Below are 21,712 nucleotides of genomic sequence, written 5' to 3' on the forward strand. Positions count from 1 at the left end.
TAAGGGTTCACAAGGTCATTCTATTGAAGTGTCCCTTTGACTAAGACAAGATTGAGAACCAGTGCTTTAACTTTGGAGTTCCTTCAGTATCTGCTTCTATCTGTTGTGCACAAGGGGTAAATGAAACTATCAGGGACAAATCTCACCATGTAATGTATACTTTCTGGCAGAAACTCAAGGATTATAAGTGTACCTGAGTCTCCCCTAGGACTGAAGGCATATGGAAAATGCCCACAGTGTAGAAATGTGAAGGAGGTCTTTGCCCTTGTACACATTTTTTTTCTCTTGTAGCTCTATATTTTATTTCTACAGTTGTGTTTAGTATCAATATGGTTAGTACTCTCACCTCTCCATTTCAGAGTCCTATCAATGGTCGGCTTGAGTCTAATAGCTTTGGGGACAGGAGGTATCAAACCCTGTGTGGCAGCTTTTGGTGGAGACCAGTTTGAAGAAAAACATGTAAGAGTCCTGTAATTTCTGTGTTTTTCAAGAATGTAGAGCAGGCATCAAACGGCAGGTAACCATTTGCCAAGATTGAAGTGATCCACTAGTCAGATCATATCTGAGGAGCTGTGTTCAGTGCTGGGTACTGGTCATTAGTAGAGGGAAAAACTGCAACATTTCAAAGGAAAGTGACCAGGGTGGTAGATGGACTAAAAGATGCTCTTATGAAGAAAGGTTGAGGGAAATGGTGATATTTATAGCCTGGATAAGATAAGAATTAAAGAGAATATCTTAGCTGTCTATAGATATTTGAAGGATATCAGTAATTAAACCAAAGATCAATGGCTGAAAGCTATAGGAAGCTAGCTTCTGGTTTGATGGAAAGAAAAACTTCAAATAATTGGAAGTAGCGAGTTTACTCTCACTTGAGGTACTTAAGAAGATACATGGTAATTACTTTGGGAATGGGAGGTGATGAGTAGTACGGAGATGATTTAAGCATCTCTAGCTTTGAGATTCTATGAAAGGGGAAAAGGACCATTTGGAATAAAACAGAATGAGTTTCTGTAGATGAACCTGTCTGGATGATCATTCCTTCTTTTCCTAAACACTTGCCACTGTCAGTGGGAGGGGAAAACAGTATGAATAAAGGTAAAAATGGGCCTGTATAAGGAAGCAGTGACAACTAGGCAAGGGAAGTAGTCTATTCTTAGATCAGCCAACATTTCTAGCTTCCTCTTTTTTCCTCTCAGTTTTCTTTTTTGGCTGTCTTCATGTATTATTCCCTCTTCTGTAGCTGGTTACCATGTTTCTGGGTTTTCACTCTTCTTTCTCTGTGTCCTGTCTTCCTTCATGTCTCTAACCCTTCAGACCATTTGAGTTATTTTATATTCTTTATCTGCCTGAGGGTCCATAGATCATAATTGCTTGCTGACGTTGGAGAAATAACCAACCTCTGGCAAGTGGGATTCTATGCACAATGAACTATACCCATAGATTGGTGTAATGAGTTTAAATGGGGACCAGAAGAGGAAGCAAAACACACCATAAATAGAAAATGAGGATTGTGCTGATGTGTCAGGAAAAGATCTGGGGTGTCAGAATGAAGCACAGAAGTGCACAATGAATAAAGCATCAGTAACTGTATTTGAAAATTGCTTCATTTTGTAACTGCTCCACAAAGATATTTCAATAATAGTACAAACCCACCTCCAGGTTTCCACCAGCCATTTCCAAGCCCACAGACATCCTTTTATACTCTTTGGCAGACTTCCCATAAACATTAGGTAAATTATCCTGTTTGACGGACAATTTACTCCACTGTCCCATGTTCTAGTCCTATTCCTACCACACATTCCACAAAATCAATTACTTAATTTAGTCACTCAATCACTTAATAAATTCAGTTAATAAACATTTATTGTCTGTAGTATAACAGGTACTATGCTAGTGGGGATTACAGAAAATAATAAGATACAATTTCTGCCCTAAAGGAACTCAACCTACAGAAAGAAACAGACATTTAATGCAAAGAAACTAATATTAGGATAGATATGTATAGGACACAGTACATAGGCATAGTGTACAAGATGATCATTTTTGCCAAGATAAAGGGGTAAAAAAATGTTAAAGATGCTTGTACTAGGGTTTGAAAGATAGGGAAATGTTTGTCTGGGGTCAGCGAGATATGTGTTAAAATATCTGATATGATATTCACATACACATTCTCAGAGGCAGTGCCTGAATCTGTCTCTGTGTATGTACCTCTCGCTTAGTCTGAACGTGAGGTAGGGCGTGGAGCTAGAAGGCATATTGCACTGATGATTTGGCCTTTTTTTTTTCAGGCAGAGGAACGGACTAGGTACTTCTCAGTCTTCTACCTCTCCATCAATGCAGGGAGCTTGATTTCTACATTTGTCACACCCATGCTGAGAGGTTGGTATCTTTTCTGAGGGACTCTGTATAAGCTTTACTCAGGCCAGCCAGAAATCTGTTCAAGGCTTCCTCCTGTCCATCTTCTCCTTTTATAAGGGTTTGAAAATCTGAGAGAATTTCTTTTAACCTTGCTTTGTCTGGCCCAAAAGGAGGATTGTGGATTAGGTGATGGGAAGAAAGAGGATGGCTATGTCTATGACCTCAAAAACCTGAGCTTACAGAATAGAACATCAAAGACTTAAGATTCCGAATTAATTTGTTTTGTTTTGTTTTGTTTTCCTGTAGGAGATGTGCAATGTTTTGGGAAAGACTGCTATGCATTGGCTTTTGGAGTTCCAGGATTGCTTATGGTGATAGCTCTTGGTAAGTGCAGTGGGGCAAAGGAAACTAATAGCCACTGATGCCTTCCACATGTAAAGGGTGATGTAAGCACTTTACACAAACTATTTCATTCAGTCCTCACACTAACCTATTAGGTAAGTGTTATTATAGGGGTTTTCCCTAGACGTTGGAGATAAATTAACTGAATAAAGTCAGAAACCTCAAAAAAAAAGTGCCCAAGGTTATATAACTAATAAGAAGTTTCCTAGAGAGCTTTAAGAAAGACTGATCCCTGGACCCTATGTAGGACTAATTAAATCAGGATCTCTGTGGGATAAGGCCTTGGCATCTGTAATTTTTTAAGTATCTAGGTGATTCTAATGTGTAGTCAAGGTTGAGATGTACTGATCTACACTACAGTATATAATGAAGCAAGGAAAATAATTAATGCTTCCTTTTGAACTAGCTTATTTCATCTGATGGTTATTTATCTGGTAATTGAAAGACTTTTAAAATTCGTTGGGCCTTTTAAAGTAGCTTCTAGGTTTAGCCGTTTCTGCCCTGCTCTGCAATGCTCCCAAGAAGTTTGCTCTTAAGCAAAGAGAATAAGAGGAGTTGGATAAGTAGGGGGAAACTGATGCAACTTAGATCAAGTGGCATTCTCTTTACCACAGGGAACCCAGCAATGGAAGTGGAAGGGGGATGTGTGTGTTGCTTAGTTTACACAGCCTAAGGGGAAACTTGGACATGATTGTTTCTAATCATTGACCTGGAAACCTGTTCTCACACTGAGCCTTTGGGTGACACCCCCCACTGGAAGATATCCAGTCCAAACACATAAAGAGCTCAATAGAGGATAAAGAGCCCAGAGACTCAATGTTCCATCTGATTATTTTCTACCGGGGTTTGTGGGGGGGGGGCTAATATTATTATATCAGATTGCAATTCCAATTCCAAGGAAATTTATACGTAATTCCTGGAGCCCTGTGATAATACATTCTCTGCTTCCTTCTCCCTTTGAAGCCAAATATTTTCCTGGTTTTCCTCTGATTAGTACTATGTCTTTTTCTCTGGATCATTGCACAATAATATTATTTACATATCAGAGTAATTATGAAGATCAAAAGAGATGCTGTAATGGAAATGTTTAATAAATTATGAAATGTTAAATAAGTGTTAGCTGTCATCATTAGTCAGCTGCTTCAATTTTCTGGGTACTAATAAGTCAGTTCTCTGACTTTTCACTATAATTTAATTTATTCATTTGATTTTTTTCACTCATTAATTTGATAGACATTGACTTAATGAGCCGTTTATGTGTCAGATTCTGTGCTAGGTTTTGGGGTCACACTGGTGAATTAGATAGCTACAGAATTCATGCTTTCAAAGAATTTATTTGGTCCAGCAGGAGGAGGGAGACAGATAAGAAAACAGGAAATTTCAATATAGTATGATCACTGTCACAGCTGGTGAAATACAGAGAAAGCTATAGGAACACATAAGAGGGATATCTGACTAAGACTTCCAGGGTCAGGAAAGAAATGATATGTAAGGTAAGACCTAAAGGATTAGCAGCAATTAATTCAAAGATCAATCAAAGAAAAGATTGAAAGTGAAACAGAAATAGGACACGGTATCTGTAAGACAAGGAGATGAGAAATAGTAGGACATATTTGAAGGCCTTAAAGGAATTCAAATTGCCTGGAGCATAAATGGAAAGATAGAGAGGAGAAATTGACAGAAACTAGATAATGAAGGGCCTTTTAACCTACTAAGGAATTAGAACTTTATCAGGAGACTAGTAGGGAGCTTCAAAAGGATTTTGAATAGAGGAATGATGGTTAGATTTTTATTTTTCAGTGGTATTTCTGACTGTAATGTGGAGAAAAAATGGGTTAAGGGTGAGACAAGGATACCCTTTGTCTTGATTACTGAATTTTGGTACTCCCTTAAATTTTGTGCTCAAAGGTGAGTGCCTCACTTAGCTCACCCTCCTTGGCCCTGACAGAATTGACAAACTTGATATGATAAGATGTGTGAAAGTAAGGGTGAAGAAAAGCCAAGATTGAATGTAGGGCTCTGGCTTGAGCAAATGGTGGATAGTAGGGTCATTAACTGATAATAAGGAAGAAGAGGTTTGGGGCAATACTAATGAATTTAGTTTTGGACATGTTACATTTTAGATGTCCTTGGAACATTTAATTGGGAGTATCAAACATTTATTTGGAAATACAGGTTTAAAGTTCAGAAGAAATGTTTCAGCTATAAAGATCTGGAGCTATTAATATATGTATAGCAATTAATTCATGAAAATGGATGGAATAACTAAGAGATAATAAGAGTACGGTAAAAAGACAGCAAGGATAGAACCGTGAGGAACACTGGTATTTAAAAGACAGTCAAATGATCTAAGCACCAGGAATTAGAGATAAACAAGTTATGGTACCTATTTGCAAGGAATTTTATTTTCCTGGTAAAGATACAGATAAGTGAACAATGAAGTTCTGTTCACTGTGATAAGTGCAGAAATAATGATATCTACAAGGAAGTGCAGCAAAGGCATGAGTAACTAGGTTGCACTGAAGTTATTCAAATAAAGATTCACAAAAGAAAAGTTGGGGAATGGCTCTCCAGGTAGGAAAAAAACAGTGCAAATGGAGAGGCAAAAATTGTATTTTGAGAACCAGGGTGATTTCATTAATGCCAGAATCAAATTAAGGGGCAATCTCTATGGCATAAACCTTTAGAATAATGTTTCAAATTTGTATGGGAATGAGTCTTAATGTAACGAAAACTTAATAATGATTATTTTCTCCAATATATAGATTGTCAATTCTTTGTTATGTATTTATATTATTAAATGAGATTATTCAGTGTTGAGCATACCTTTATACAAGCCAGCATTTACTTGTAAGTTCTTGTATTTCCTTTACAATAAAAATGTGTTAAGGGTCAAATTTTGTATTTGAATTAGGTAAAGGGTTCAACAGTTAACAACAAAAAAAGACAGGCAAAGAGGGGAAACCCACAAATGAGACTAAGAAGGAATGGCCAAAGTGATAGTTGTTCTATCTTGGCTACCAAGAGGATTTCAAGAAGGGACTCATTCAGAGTAACAAATGTTACTGACTGGGAAAGCAAGATAAGGGTGGAAAATGTCCATTAAATATAGTGAAAAGAGGGTCATTGATTTGATGATATCATCTATGGTAGATTGGTGGAGATTCGAGACTAATTAGAGTAAATTGGGAAGTGAATAAGAGGGATGAAAGGGAAGACAGTATTTATAGCTGAAAGGCGACATGGAGTCAAGAGAGGATGTTGAGCATGCTTGAATGTCATTAGGAAGACTCCAGTAAAGAAACATGTTGAAGATGTAAGATAAAACAGTATAATCACTATGAAAGCACACATGGCACAATTGCCTTTATACAGGAGGAGGAACATCAATCACCCTCACCTAAATGGAGAGAGGAGAGGATGGGTGTGGATACAGAAGTTAATAGATTTGGTGGCAAGAAGTTGAGGGGGTTTTCATTTGAAGCTTTCTATCTTCTTTGTGAAGTAAGAGGCAACATCTACTAGTGGGAGGAGATGGTAGAGAAACTCAAGGTCCCTACTCAGCTTCTTTAGTTAAGTGGTCTTGAAATTTAAGTGTGAACTTGTCAAGGTCTTCCTTTTATCACTTCACTGTCACTTTTTAGACCAGAATTCCTGAGAATTTCAGCCTCTTTCTAGGATCATTCTTAGTTTCAAGAGCAGTCTATTTCCTGTCCAAAATCTTCCACTTATCTAGATACCTCTTTATCTGCCCACTGGTCTCCCAGGATTAGCATTCTTTTCTCTGAACTATTTTTTCTATCAACAGTAAGAAGGCTGTGGTAGGTAAAGGGTGCTATTTGGAGAAGCTTTGGGAAAACTGGGAGGATAAATAAAGAAAAAGTGGTAGAGTGAATCTGACTGAGAGGAATGGAGAAATTAGAAAGTTAAGATAGAGAAAAGTAAGGTGATTCAGGCATTCTAGATGTAAGGATATTGGAAATTGCTACTGGTCACTGAGAAAAGCATCTTGGGTAGAAGATCTACTAGAGGGGCATCTGGCTAGAGCTGGGAAGTCCATTCAGGAGGAAAGTACATCTGGGAGGGTACCAAGATGGAGGTTTCTCACGGATTTTAGTTAAATTTAATAAACTTGAAAAACATTTACTTTTTTATAATTATAAAACTAATATCTCATTGCTGGTAAAATAAAGGAGAAAATAAGAAAATTAAATTCACCTATAGATAACTGTGGAGATGTGGTTAAAGGATAAAGATGGGCGTTGAGGGAAAGAGAATGAGCTCAAGAACAGAAATAGAACAGAAAAGAATTTTTCATAGGAATGATAAATAGTGGTTAGAGGATAAGGTGCCAAATGGAGAATAATGAAAGGTAAAGTGGAAAGTGGTAGGTTGAGGGGGAGCTCCATTGCAGACAGGGGCCACCTCTTTTTTATCTTTATTACCAGTAGTATCTAGCAGAGTGTGTAATGCAAGAATGAATGAATGAGGTGCTTTATGGTGGTTAAGAGTATAGATTCTTGAGTCAGGCCTCAGGTCAAAAATGCAGTTTCTGGCACTTTCTTATACAGATTGCTTAATTTCTTTAATCCTTGATTTCTTCATGTGTAAAATAGAGTATTACATATTTTGTCAGGTTAAATCAGTACTGAATGTAAAATGCCTAACACTTTACATATAATAATAAATCTTCAAGAGATCATTAATGATAATAATAACCACCAGGATAATAATGAATTTGGGAAAGGCTTCCATGCCAGGAGTTTGGGCTTGTTAGGTAGGTCCTGGAAAAAGGATTTTAATTTGGCATCAGATAAAAGAAGAAGAGAACAGGACTGAGAAACTAGTTGGTGGCCATTTTGATAATGCAGGGTAGAAGTTATGAGGTCCTACACAAGAGTCACAGCAGTGGTGATGCAAAAGAGGGGGCAGGCAGGAAATGCACTGAAGACAGAGGGTCAGTGAAAGTTGCTAATATGTCAGATGTAGAGATGAAGAAAGAAGAGTGAGAATTCAAAGGTGACTTTCATTTCTGTGATAACAGGAAAGTCTCAACACTGACCATTTTGGCTCCCATAGTTTTTCTAACTCCAAAGTCAGATAGCGTCAGTCATTTCCCTCCCTTTATGAGATGTGCCAGTTACTCCTATATTTCAGCATTCTGTCCTTAGTGTTTACATACTGAATGTGCTAAATGAGAAGCTAAGAACTTTATTTGTCTATCAACTGCAGTTGTGTTTGCAATGGGAAGCAAAATATACAGAAAACCACCTCCTGAAGGAAACATAGTGACTCAAGTTGTCAGATGTATCTGGGTAAGTCCATGAATTGTTTACCTACCTTTTTCAGTCAAAGGGAAAGAGATGCTGTGCTGAGCATATAGGCCTTCAAACATGGCTTCTCTCAATGACCTCTGCTCTACTTCTGTGCCTTTTGGCAAACTGAGATTACTCGGTCTTCCCTCTGTGCCTCTACTTAACCATTAAGTTAAAAATAATGTAATCGTTTTTAAAAATGGGCAAAAGTCTTCTGAAATGTAGTTATGTATGTTACCAACAGAAAATAAGGATAGGTAAAATTAGATTTGAAATATTCTGAAATTCAATGCCTGATGAAATCAAAAGGTTGGAGTAAGTCACTTAAGAGTTATGTGTGTTTGAGGGAAGAGATAATGAATTGGAAAAAGCAGGGGATGTTTTTTTGGTCTCTCCTCTGATATCTACGCTCTGCCCTAGTTTGCCATTTCCAACCGTTTCAAGAACCGTTCTGCGGACATTCCGAAGCGAGAGCACTGGCTGGACTGGGCAGCTGAGAAATACCCAGTAAGGTGGAACTGCAGAAACATCTGATGCCTCCATGTAGTCTTTCCTAATGTCCAAACTGATTCCCTCCTGCTGTATTTGACCTCTTCTCTTACTGTTCTGGGCCACTTCTACTGTAAGCAAGAAAACCCTATCTGGCAATTCAGCCTGTTCCTTCTCACCCCTTCTTGCAGAGGCAGCTCATTATGGATGTGAAGGCACTGACCAGGGTACTATTTCTTTATATCCCATTGCCCATGTTCTGGGCTCTTTTGGATCAGCAGGTAAGAATGGAGACACGAGGGAGGGGACATGGGAATATATGTATACGTATAGCTGATTCACTTTGTTATACGGCAGAAACTAACACACCATTGTAAAACAATTATACTCTAATAAAGATGTTAAAAAAAAAAAAAAGCTACCCCTTTTTGAAAGCTACCCCTTCCTCCAGCCCCTTCCCTCTCAGAGAAAAGGATTTCTTTTAATAGCATCTGTTTGCCCTAGGGCTCACGATGGACCTTGCAAGCCACCAGGATGAATGGGAATTTGGTGAGTAGCAGAGATTTTTCCAGAGAAGTCTATCATTTTCTTTATAATCCATATTAAGGAGAAATTTCTTTGTGTTTTTGCCTGAAAACTGACATAAGATCATAATAGATGTGCCTTTAGCATGAAGATACTGAGTAGGCAAAATAAAGAAAGCAAATCTAGAAATAAAAAGCAGAATCTTATCTTTAAAAATCAGAAATGTAAGGATGGAAAGGTTTAAATGTATACAAAGAAGCATTGAGAGGATAGCAAATGAAGTGATAGAGCCTGGGGAAGTGGATGTTTTCTTCCATCTAAGCCTGGCCAGGGAACAGCAGGTTTGATTGCTGTTACAACACAATTGACACCATCTCTTAGGCAGGGCTAACAGCAGAGGACCCAGGGGTGGGGTATTTTGTACATGGATACAGAAATAACGGGAAAATTGTAAACATTATTTCCTCTTTTTCCAATTTCCATTCATTGGCAAAAACGCTTCTCTCATTTGTTCCCACTTCCTAGATTATTGTATTGTTTTTCTATCATCTCAGTTGTGAAGAGGGCAGGGTGGAATGATGCCAGGGTTTTATGATGCCAGTCTGTTTGGAGCCTGCTTAATATAATTTCACCTTTTTCCTTCCCCTGGCTGTCCAGGATTTACCATGTTTGTCCTCTTTTTGACCTCCTGGAGAACAACTTCAGAAACACTGTGTGTCAGTGGGAGTCTTCACCCTAACCATGATGTCTTGTCCGTCATATTATTACCACCTACGACTGCAGTTACTGAGATTAATAAAAAACACACTGACTTTATTCTCTTTCAAGTTAAAGAAATCATAGTGAACAGAAAATAAGATTCTCCCTTAAGCCCATCTGCCTTCAGGAGACATAGCCTAAAGCCATTTCCAGTCTCTTTCCCCCCCCACCCCCCCCACCCACCCCTGGCATACCCTTACAAGGATAATAGTGATCCTGAACCAAAGACCTGATGGATTTTACCTTAAGCTTCTCACCTGCTAATTAGCAAGATGGTTGATCTAGGCTTTTTTTTTTGTCTTTAGGCCACCATCTTAATGTGATTTGTTATCACGTTTCAGGGTTTTTTTGTGCTTCAGCCTGACCAGATGCAGGTAGGAGACTTCTCTATAGTCCCGGGTACTTATTTCTTTCCTCATCTACACCATTACCTGTAGTAGTAGGATTACCAACCATAATTTGATGCTTTTTTCCTTGTATGCTGAGGAGAGCTAAACATAGGAATGAAAATATTCTCTTTAAGCCCCACACTTCTCTTTCACATCCTCTGTTAAGTAAGTAGCTCCTGATCAACTCCAGGGAGACTGAGTTTTGAGCTCACAGGGAAAGTATAAGCACTGGATTTTTTTCCATGTCAAGTATCATGGAAATATTGTCAAAGAAAGTATAAGGCTTTGTTGTGTGAGCAACAAAATCAGAATCTCTGTTTATTGGTGACTCCCAGGTATCTTTTAAACTCTTGTTCAACAATCCCCAATTCTTCCTTCTCTCATTCCTTTCTCCTGGCCATGACATTTTTCCCTTGGCTGTGGTGCTGAAGAAGATAAGTGAAAATGGGAGGGGAAAGCTCCCAGTTGATTGACAGAAAAACAGGTTCAGAGTGAAACTGGTTCCTTGGGATATTTGGAAGATAATGTGCTATGCAGGGGAAATAGAGTCTTGGGTGTAAAGAGACTGAAGGATGTGGAATCATTCTGTACATAGTATGATGAAAGTGTGTTTGGATGTGAGAGAGGGTGCACACATGCAAATGAGAGCACATGCTCACACTCATGATAGAAGAACATTGTAACTAATCCCTTTTACCATGGTGTTACAGGTACTAAATCCCTTTTTGGTTCTTATCTTCATCCCATTGTTTGACCTTGTCATTTATCCTCTGGTCTCCAAGTGTGGCATTAACTTCACGTAAGTGCTCACTATGCCTATGTTGCTCCAAACTGACTCAACATTTGCCCAGTATGATAAAGAGTCAATATCTTTTCTACTTAGTGATGATTTGTTTTGATTTATCATTTTTCTGCTTCTGTTTATCCATGTTAGATTAAACGCCTGTTAATACTGAAGGACGGGAATTAGATCTAATTAATTCTTATGATAGAGAGTCCAAGCCATTACTGCAGACTTACGTATGTGATGTTGAAGAGTTAGGACTATACTTCATGGGAAGTCAAAAAGTGTGTGAGATTAGGCTCCTAAACCAACTTGTTGCCTTGTTCTTGAAAGTTGCCTCTTCAAAGAAGTCCAGAGCCTTTGAGGATAACTAATCCCTTTAAATCTTCCACTGTCCCTATGAAACAAATGGGGGACCTCATAAGAGTGGGGATAGAATTGTCCCTAATTACTGCTTTCCCCCCCTTCTAAATAGAAGTGTTATTTTTTGTAAAGTTTGACAGAGGAGGGTGTTAAGTTTTCTCTAATTTCTGATATAATAGCAATTTCCTTTTGGTAACCACTTACCATATTCAGATGACCTTTTGTCATTTACTCATTCATTGAGCAGTTTATTGAGTTCAGCACCAAGTGCTATGCAAATGTAAAAGCACAAATCTTGCTCTTAAGGAGTTTACTCTTTAGTAAGGAAGCTAGAAAATATGCAAGGTTAATTATTGCAACAAGGTGAAATATGTTAAGTGCCCTAAGAAGGAAAGCAAAGTGCCAGGGAAATGCAGAGATGGAAGAGAGAGGCCAGGGTCAAGAAAGACTTCTGAAGGAGAGGAAAAGGAGGTAATAATATATAGTGACTGGTATATGGTAAATGTTCAGTAAATCTGGCTATATTACTATTATTTTTGTTATTATGACATAATGGATAAAAAAATCATAAGCAAAGACAGAGGGAAAAATTTGGTGCATTACAGAGAACAATTCAGTATGACTCACGTAAAAGTAGAAAGAAGGTTATATGAAGGGGAGGCAATACTTTGAAAAGTAATTGGGACCAAATTAGCTAAGCTTAGGGGGTTTCGATTTTATTCTTTAGAGTCTAGAGTTTAGCTATAATTGTCTCTTTCTTTCCCCTATAGATCACTTAGGAAAATGGCTGTTGGTATGATCCTAGCATGCCTGGCCTTTGCAGTTGCTGCTACTGTAGAGATAAAAATTAATGTGAGTACAATAAATCTTAAGCCATGAGGGCAGGACCATACCTATTTTGTTCACTTTTCTGACTTGTTCAATCTTGATTTTCTGGGCCCTAAGCACAGTACCTGTTTTAAAGAAGGTGCATAATAAGTGTTTGTGGTCAATGAGTAGATACAGGGGTAAAGCAGCAGTGCAAAATGAAGCCCACCTCCCACCTGAGTGATTCAGAGTATATTGTCAAGGAATTTCCAAACACCAGTATCCAAGATATATAACCATCTCTTAGATAGCTTACCAGACACTCAAACAAATAACTTTTGGCAGATTGAATAGCCACTATTAGGGAATGATGTATGAGGCCACAGCTGAGTCAAAAGGCATGGAGTTTGTTACCTGGCATCAGTGCTTGCTATATTGAGCTGGTGTTTTCCCCCTCCAAACTGCCTTCAGAGTTTTCTAAGCCAAATGTTCTTTAGAGGTAGGAAACTGTGTCCTCCTGACAGCTAGGCTGTCGAGAAAGGACTGAGGTATGTGTTTTCATGGTATCTGAAGGGTTATTTGTTGGTAATTCTAACATGTGTTCTCTGTCCTAAGGAAATGGCCCCACCCCAACCAGATTCCCAAGAGATTTTCCTACAAGTCTTGAATCTGGCAGATAATGAGGTGAAGGTTACAGTGCTGGGAGATGAAAACAACTCTCTGTTGGCAGAGTCTGTCAAATCCTTTCAGGTGACGTATGGACTTGAATGAATCAGAAACACATTCAGATTATGTGCCAAGGCAGCAGCATAATACAGTGGTGAAGAGCATGCACTTGGGGAGTCAAACTGCCCCAGTCCAATTCCTGGTTCTGCCATTCCCTAGCTATAAGACCCTGAACAAGTTATTTGATCTCTAAGCCTCAGTTTTAGCATCTGTAAAATGGCAATAATTTTTATGTCATAAGCTGTTGTAAGGATAAATATTATATGTAAAGTGCTTAGCATAATGTCTCTCAATAGGTTGTAATTTGTGTTATTATTTCAAACTGCCTTGTAACACACACCCTGTGGAAGAGTTTGGCTTGCATATTTTCACTACTATATTATACATATTCAGAAATATTCATTTAAAAATATTTTTTAAACAATAAAAGTAATATACATTTATTGTAGAAAATTGGGGAGTATGTCAAAAGATATAAAAACCACCTATAAATCCATCACATGGAGATAATCATAGTTAGCATTTTTGTATAAATGAATAAACAAATTTTGAAAAAGTGTTGAAACACTATATGCTGTATTGACCTTGATGTTTTGTTAACATTAACCATCATAAGCATTTTCCCATGCCCTTAGGTAAACTTTGAGAATGTGATTTTAATGGATACATAATATTCTATTCTGTGGATATAACATGGCTTAGTAAAATATTTCCTTATAGGTATTTAATTTTTTTGTTATTATACATAATTCTATAATGAACATCTGTACTCATAAATCTTTATTCAAGTCTCTAATTACTCCTGTGGTATATTTCTAGAAATGGAATTACTAGGTTAAAGGGTAATGTTGAAAGTATCTAATGAGGTCACCTGCCCTGGGTTACTATGAGATTGTGATGTCCAAGATGGGGTAGAAGGTGAGTGTGACAGGCTCTTCATTCTATAGAAAATGCCACACTATTCCAAACTCCACCTGAAGACAAAAAGCCAGAATTTCCACTTCCAACTGAAATATCACAATTTGTCTGTCTACACTGAGCATTCTGTGGAGGAGAAAAAATGGTACACTCTGATCATTCGAGAAGATGGGAAAAGTATTTCTAGCATGATGGTAAGTTGAGGAATGGCCTAGTTTCCAAATTATCTTAGAGTACAATGACTGGGCTCATCAATATCTTACCAAGGATATGAATGATGATCAAAGTTTCTGATTATCAGTTCCCTCTTGTCAGCTGTAACTGATGTTTACTTCCCTCTATTGTAGGTAAAGGATGAAGAAAACAAAACAACCAATGGGATGACAGCCATGAGGTTTGGATGCCAAGGAGACCCAGGCCTCTCTGTTCTCTTGAATCTTGGGTCTCTTCTGATCTGTGGGGCTTCACATGAAGAGACTTCACATTCTACTTGTCTTGTACAGGGATTCTCTTCCTAGAATGTCAAGAAAATTAGTGTCAGAAGGCATTTCCCAGGGCAGTGAGAAGCATAGATTCAAAACCAAGTCTTTTGGCTTGCTTTCTCATGTGGTATTCAAAGATGACCCTGTATTTATGTACGCCTCCTGTGCTCTGCAACATAAATCTCTTCTGCTGAATTTTATCCACTTATCTTGCTCTTAGGAAAATAACTGAATTCTTTCCTCTCTGTGATCACCAGAGAGAAATTTAGAAGTAAGCAAATAATCCTCCCTTCGTTATTGGTAGTTGAATATCTTTTATAGTTACTGTGTTTTTAAAGTAAAATTTAAAATAAACCTATAGGGGCCTCATGGTTTAGTAAAGGCAACACACTTGAAGTCAAAAGACTTGGTTTTGAATCTAGATAAGGCTGAAGGTCTTGTTAGACAGCCTGGGACATTTACAGAAATGGAACCTTGAAGGGGTCACCTGCTCACTGGGGCAGGAATCTGACATGAAATAGACAGATGCATGTGCCTGTGGCCATCAAGATTAGATGGTTGCTGTTGAGAATAGCATTTTAGAGGAGAGCTTTCAATAAAAAGTTTGAATTTCACTGAAGGGTGGAACAGTCATAATAATCTGCTTTTGCATATGCAGCTTCAGAAAAAGTAAACAGATCAAAAATAAGTAAGACAACAATGAGGATAGGACTTCCCTGGGTCAGAGAGCAATGGGAACCTCCAGGAAGGATGAAAGGGAGCAATTTCTAGGTTAGTGCAGGATGATTGAATGTTCAGAAATCAATATCAAGGATTTTAGAGGGAACTGCCCTTCTAATCCCATGGGCCAGGGACCAATGCAAATGCTACCAGAAACCCAAACTGAGGGAGCAATTTAGCGGCCCGGGTTCAAAAGACTAGAAAGATGGTTCTGGAAGAGTCCAGGGTTATCTGCAGACCCAAAACAATGATAGCTCAACCTACTGTGGGCTGGGAGTCTGAGTTTTGCATAAGTCAAATCAGACTTCATTTGTAAGAGGATAAAGTATCAGTTTTATATAAATACTGGTACGTATTTATACATATACATATATATATATACACACACACATAATTATTTTTCTTAGTGGAGTCTCAGTTGATGAATTACACCATTAGAAGACGGAAAGAAATTAGGTGCACCTAAGGTAGGTTAGTAAGGAGACTCGGACTGCCATGGGTGATCACAATAGTGTCATCCCAGCTGAAATCAGGTGAGAGTGTGGCAGATAAAAAGCTAATACCTGAGGAAAGAAAAAGTTAGGGACAGCTAAGACTACTGATTGCTTCTTACATGTGAGCTCATTTATTCACACAGTTAACAATATACATCATGTACCTTTTATGTGCCAGCCACTATTCTAGGCACTAGGCATATAGCAGTAAACAAAACAGAAAAGGCCCCTGCCCTTTTATCAGGTGGGAGAGTCTGTCTGATCTGTAACAATGTCTCTACCCTTAGGTTTGTTAACACTTTGCATGAAGAGATCAACATCTCCCTGGGTACAGATACCTCCCTCGGTGTTGAAGCAGACTATGGTGTGTCTGCTTACAGAACTGTGCAAAGAGGAGAGTAAGAGCATTACCCTTGTAATTTTACTTTTATCAACAACTGTTTTTTAAATGCTTTCTTTGCATATAGGTGGGAGGATTAGGTATATCTCAGCTAATTTTAAATATACACAGATTCCTGCTCTCTTTCAACCTTTGCCTCCTTCCCTCAGTCTCACCTTTTTCTGCATAGATATATTGAGACCATGCTTGTTGTAAAGGCCATACTGTATAGTCAACAAGGCCATCTCTGGGAGGTTTGCCAGTTTATTACTGGCTCCCACTCCTACCCTTTGGTAACTCCTATTAACACCTCGTTCAAGCTTATGCTTTCAGGTTCACTGTTTTATGCTGTTCCACTAATTCATAAGACTTAGAAGAGAAAAATTCTTAAAATTTAGATGAGAAGACTTAGAGACTGAAGTTCACAAAAGAAGACAATTTGTGCCTTCTGCATTCAGGTTTAAGGTTTAAAAAAAAATTAGCCAACAGACAATGAAAAGCTCAGATCAGGGGTAGAAAAAACCTGGCATGAAAATAATTCACTCTGAGACTTCTCTCCTCAAAGAGAAATGGTAGCTTTGCTGATTGATTCACCATCAGTAGAGAGATGAAATCTCTCTTTCCTCCAGAGATGGGAATGCTTTTCTAAACTGTAATGTCGATTCTAACCTAAAATTGTCCTGTTCCAGATATTCTGCAGTGCCTTGTAGAACAAAAAATGAGGACTTTTCACTGAATTTGGGTCTACTAGACTTTGGTGCAGCTTATCTGTTTGTTATTACTAATGTAAGTAGCTCATGGCCACCCTTACTCTCTCCTTCCATATATCTGTATCTATATTTATGTCTGTATAACTATATCATATCTATATATATAAATCTATATCTATCTGAATCTGTATCTGTCATGGGACACAAATAAGACTCTGTGGCAAGACAGCATCACATACTTATTTCTAGTGAACGGTGATAGTTTCTATAGTGACTTTAGAAAACCTACTAAGGTCTCCATGAGGACTTAAAAGAGATAACATTGGCAACAGGCACAGGGTCTTGGGGAATGGTAGACATAATTTATCTTGAGTCATTGCTATGAGGTGACATGGTTTGCTGCAGTCTCATTATGGCCCCAAGAAAAAAAAAATTGTTTAGGTCTTCTTGACTGACTCCACATGTGGGTCTCCTAGCTCCTTGGAAACTGATCTGCTAGCATATCACAGTCTGAAATACCAAGACTGGTAACAAATGTCAGTCTCTACACAAAGTTTGGGGGCTGAATTAACTGTGCTCCATCAAAAGCAATTGTCTCAGCACTCAGGACATGACACCTCTGAATTTTAATTCTGATGTGAATCTTGCTTCTAATTTTATTTCAATACTTTTTTTTTTTTTTTGCGGTACACGGGCCTCTCACTGCTGTGGCCTCTCCCGTTGTGGAGCACACGCTCCAGACGCACAGGCTCAGTGACCATGGCTTATGGGCCCAGCCGCTCCGCAGTATGTGGGATCTTCCCGGACCGGGGCATGAACCCATGTCTCCTGCATCGGCAGGTGGACTCTTAACCATTGTGCCACCAGGGAAGCCCTATTTCATTACTTTTGACATTGTATTAAATATAAAAAGAAGACAGTGAATAAGGAAAAGATGGAAAATTTCTAGAAGTGTGATGAGAATAATCTGTAAAGTTTTTTTAATTTTAATTAATTAGCATGATATCTTTAGTATGCCATTTTTTATTACAGCTTTATTAAGATATAAGTCATATACCATACAGTTCACCCACTTAAAGTGTATAATGGTTTTCAATGCATTAACATATTCAATATATATTGTATATTCAATACATATATAGAATATATTTTCAATAATATATGTTCAATGGTTTTTAATAAATTCACAGAGTTGTGTAATTTTAGAACATTTTCATTATTCCAAAAAGAAGCCCCGTATTCATTAGCAGTTACTCACTATTCCCTCCCATACCCTCTAGCCCTAGCAACCACTTGTTTACTTTCAGTCTCTATAAATTTGCCTATTTCGTATAAATGGAATGATATAACATGTGGCCTTTTGTATCTGGATTGTTTCATTTAGCATATTTTTTAAGGTTCATTCATGTAGCATACATCAGTACTTCATTTCTTTTTATTGCCCAATAATATTCCATTGTATAGGTATAACACATTTTATTCATATATTCATCAGTTGATGAACATTTGGTTGTTTTCACCTTCTGACTAACATAAATAACGTTGTTACGAACATTCATGTACAAGTTTTTGTGTGGACATATATTTTCACTTCTCTTGGGTGGAGTTGTTGGGTCACATGGTAACCCTATGTTTAACCATTTGAGGAACTGCTAGACTTTTCCAAAGTGAACGTACATTTAACATTCCCACCAATAGAAGGTGGCAATTTTTCTACATCTTTGCCAACACTTGTTTTTCTATCTTCTTAATTATAGCCATCCTAGTAGGTATGAAATGGTATTTCATTGTGGTTTTTATTTATATTTTCCTGATGACTAATGATGTTGAGCACCTTTTTATGTACTTTTTGGCCATTTGTAATCTGCTTTGGAGAAATGTCTATTCAAATTCTTTGCCCAATTTCTAATTGGGTTGTGTTGAGTTGTAAGCATTCCTTATATATTTTAAACATAAGTCCATTATCAGATATATGATTTGCAAATATTTCCTCCCATTCAATAGGTTGTCTTTTTAACTTCCTTAATGGTGTCCACTGAAGTACAAACATTTTTAATCTTTATGATGTTCAGTTTATCAATTTTTTTCTTTGGTTGCTTGTGCTTTTGGTGTTACATCTAAGAAACCATTGCCAAATCCAGTGTCATGAAGATTTATGCTCATTATTTTCCTTTAAGAGTTTTATAGTTTTACCTCTTATATTTAGGTCTTTAATCCATTTTGAGTTCATTTTTGTATATGATGTGAGCTTGGGGCTTAACTGCATTCTTTTGTATGTGAATATCCAGTTGTCCCAGCACAATTTGTTGAAGACTCATCTTTTCCCGTTAAATGGTCTTGACATTCTTGTCAAAAGTCAATTGACCAGAAATGTGAGGGCTTATTTCTGGATTCTCAGTTCTATTCTATTGATCTATATATTTATTCTTGTGCCAGTACAATAATCTCTTCATTACTGTTATTTTGTAGTAAATTTCAAAATCAAGAAGTATGAGTTTTTCAACTTAGTTCTTCCCTTTAAAGATTGATTTGGCTATTATGGGTTCCATGAATTTTCATATGAATTTTAGGATCAGCTTAGGATCAGAAGCCAGCTGGGATTTTTGAGAGGGATTGCACTGAATCTGTAGGTGATTTTGAGGAGTTTTGCTATCTTAACAATATTGTCTCCTGGTCAGTGAACATGAGATGTTTTTCCATTTATTTAGGTCTTCTTTAAGACCTAAATTTTTCAACAATATTTTGTAGTTTTTAGAGTATAGGTTTTACATTTATTTTGTTAAATTTGTTCCTAAGTATTTTATTCTTTATTTTGCTGTTGCTAATGTAATCATTTTCCTAATTTCATTTTTAGATTGTTCATTGCAAATATGTAGAAATACAATTGATATTGATCTTGTGTCTTGCAACCTTACTGAACTCATTTGATAGTTTTAATAGTTTTTTAGTGGATCCCTTAGGACTTTCTACATACAAGATCCTGTCATCTGCATAAAGAAGCTTTACTTCTTTCTTTTCAGTGTGGATGACTTTTATTTCTTTTTCTTGACTAATTGCTCTTGCTTGAACCTCCAATACAGTATTGAATAGAAGTGGTGAGAGTAGACATACTCTTAGGGGGAAAGCATTCATTCTTTAATCACTAAGTATGTTAGCTGTGGGGTTTTCATAGGTATTTATCAGGTATCAGGTTAAGTTCCCTTCTATTCCTAGTTTGTTGTGGGTTTTGTTTGTTTTTTACTATGAAGGGGGGAGGTTGAATTTTGTCAAATGCTTTTTCTGTGTCTATTAAGATAATCATATGGTTTTCTATTGATATGGTGTATTATATTAATTGATTTTCTGATGTTAAACCGACCTAGCTGTATTAGTTTTCTAGGGCTGCTGTAACAAAGTACCACAAGCTGAATGGCTTTATCAACAGAAATTTATTTCCTTATAGTCATAAAGACTAGAAGTACAAGATCAAGGTGTTGGTAGAGCTGGTTCCTTCTGAGAGCTGTGAGAAAGAATCTGTTTCGGGGCTTCCCAGGTGGCACAGTGGTTGAGAGTCTGCCTGCCAATGCAGGGGACGCGGGTTCGTGCTCCAGTCCAGGAGGATCCCACATGCCGCGGAGCGGCTGGGCCCGTGGGCCGTGGCCGTTGGGCCTGCGCGTCCAGAGCCTGTGCTCCGCAACGGGAGAGGCCGCAACAGTGAGAGGCCCGTGTACCAAAAAAAAAAAAAAAAAGAATCTGTTTCATTTAGCTTCCTTTAGCTTCTAGTGGTTTTCTGGCAGTATTTGGTGTTTCTTGTTATGTAAAAGAATCACTCCAGTCTCTGCCTTCATCTTCTCATGGAGTTCTCCCTGTATGTTTGTCTATGTTCAAATTTCTCCTATGAGGACACCAGTCACATTAGATTAGAGCCCACCCTAGTGACCTCATTTTAACTTGACTACTATCTGTAACAACCCTATTTCTAAATAAGGTCACATTCTCAGGTACTAGGGGTTAGGACTTCAACATATGAGTTTTAGAGGGACACAACTCAACCCATAACACTTGCATTCCTGGTGTTTTCCTTCTGTCTCTCATATACTGCTCAAGATAGAGGCTATATATTTTGTTTCTGAATGCCAGGATAATAAGCATCTAGAGTACGGATCATATATTAGAGGCCTAAGGGCCCAGTTCCTCACGTAGTCCTGTTTTGTTTGGTCTGTACAGTCTTGACAAAAATAAAAATAATTATTATTAATTGACAATATTTAAAATTCAAGTGATTTTACCTAAGAAACTGTATTCCTTATATTTCTTAAAAACAAAATCAGAAGATTCTATAACAGGTATTACCATGTCAGTTGGCTGGTGCTATAGTGGCTGTACACTTTAGATGGGGTTGGGCTGTCCAATTCACCATAGTCCCTATCATTCCCATTCAGCCTGCTTTGTTTAGTTAATTACCTGCCTGTGGGTATTTGAGAATGTGACCTTGATTTACAAGCTTAGGTCACAGTCTTCTCTTAGGCTAAGAAAACCCAAATATATGCCCAGGTATTGTTCACATTACCAACTAAAACAACATTTGCCTTACTACACTTCGAACGCAATGGCTTTTGACTCAGAGAATCAAGGGCATGTGGACATCAAAGACTTTTGATTTTAGGGACTTTTGACCTATATGTTTTAGCTCTGCTATTTTTATCTCATGATATATCCAGATATTACACTGGCTAAAAACACTTACTACCTAATAACTGGGTTTTACTCCAACAAAAATACATAATTCCAAAAATTTAATTCAATTATTGTAAGAAATATTAGTAAATATAATCTATTTAAAATAAAACCAACTACAGCTAAAAACCTGCATGTAATAAAAGTAATTTTAGACGAAAAAAGAATTGTAGAATCGTGTATATTGGTAACATTAATAACAAAAAGTTGACCCTGAAAAGATTTCTTTTTGACCAAAATTTCACAGAAAAATTACATCTTTTTGACAAAATTTGAATGTGTAAGATTTGAGTTCAAAAATAATGGCTAATAAATAGAATTCAACATAGCAAGTGGTATTTGATATGGATTTTAAAACATTGATCAAGAAAATCTT

The 21,712-nt window shown here is 37.5% G+C and overlaps 1 protein-coding gene across 1 annotated transcript in view; it reads left to right on the forward strand.

Moving 5' to 3' along the window:
* SLC15A2 (solute carrier family 15 member 2) overlaps positions 1-21,712 on the forward strand; it is a 55,130-nt gene that overhangs the window by 29,920 nt on the left and 3,498 nt on the right. Inside the window, exons 7-21 of the mRNA XM_024769242.1 lie at positions 360-459; positions 2,289-2,379; positions 2,665-2,742; positions 7,993-8,075; positions 8,496-8,582; positions 8,756-8,845; positions 9,069-9,113; positions 10,190-10,222; positions 10,948-11,036; positions 12,155-12,236; positions 12,807-12,941; positions 13,865-14,029; positions 14,183-14,229; positions 15,819-15,929; positions 16,600-16,696. Of these exons, the coding sequence (XP_024625010.1) occupies positions 360-459; positions 2,289-2,379; positions 2,665-2,742; positions 7,993-8,075; positions 8,496-8,582; positions 8,756-8,845; positions 9,069-9,113; positions 10,190-10,222; positions 10,948-11,036; positions 12,155-12,236; positions 12,807-12,941; positions 13,865-14,029; positions 14,183-14,229; positions 15,819-15,929; positions 16,600-16,696 (1,333 nt within the window). The remainder of the gene's footprint in view (positions 1-359; positions 460-2,288; positions 2,380-2,664; positions 2,743-7,992; positions 8,076-8,495; positions 8,583-8,755; positions 8,846-9,068; positions 9,114-10,189; positions 10,223-10,947; positions 11,037-12,154; positions 12,237-12,806; positions 12,942-13,864; positions 14,030-14,182; positions 14,230-15,818; positions 15,930-16,599; positions 16,697-21,712) is intronic.

The sequence above is a fragment of the Neophocaena asiaeorientalis genome, unplaced genomic scaffold (genome assembly GCF_003031525.2).
Source record: "Neophocaena asiaeorientalis asiaeorientalis breed wild unplaced genomic scaffold, Neophocaena_asiaeorientalis_V1.1 scaffold671, whole genome shotgun sequence".
NCBI lineage: Eukaryota > Metazoa > Chordata > Mammalia > Artiodactyla > Phocoenidae > Neophocaena > Neophocaena asiaeorientalis.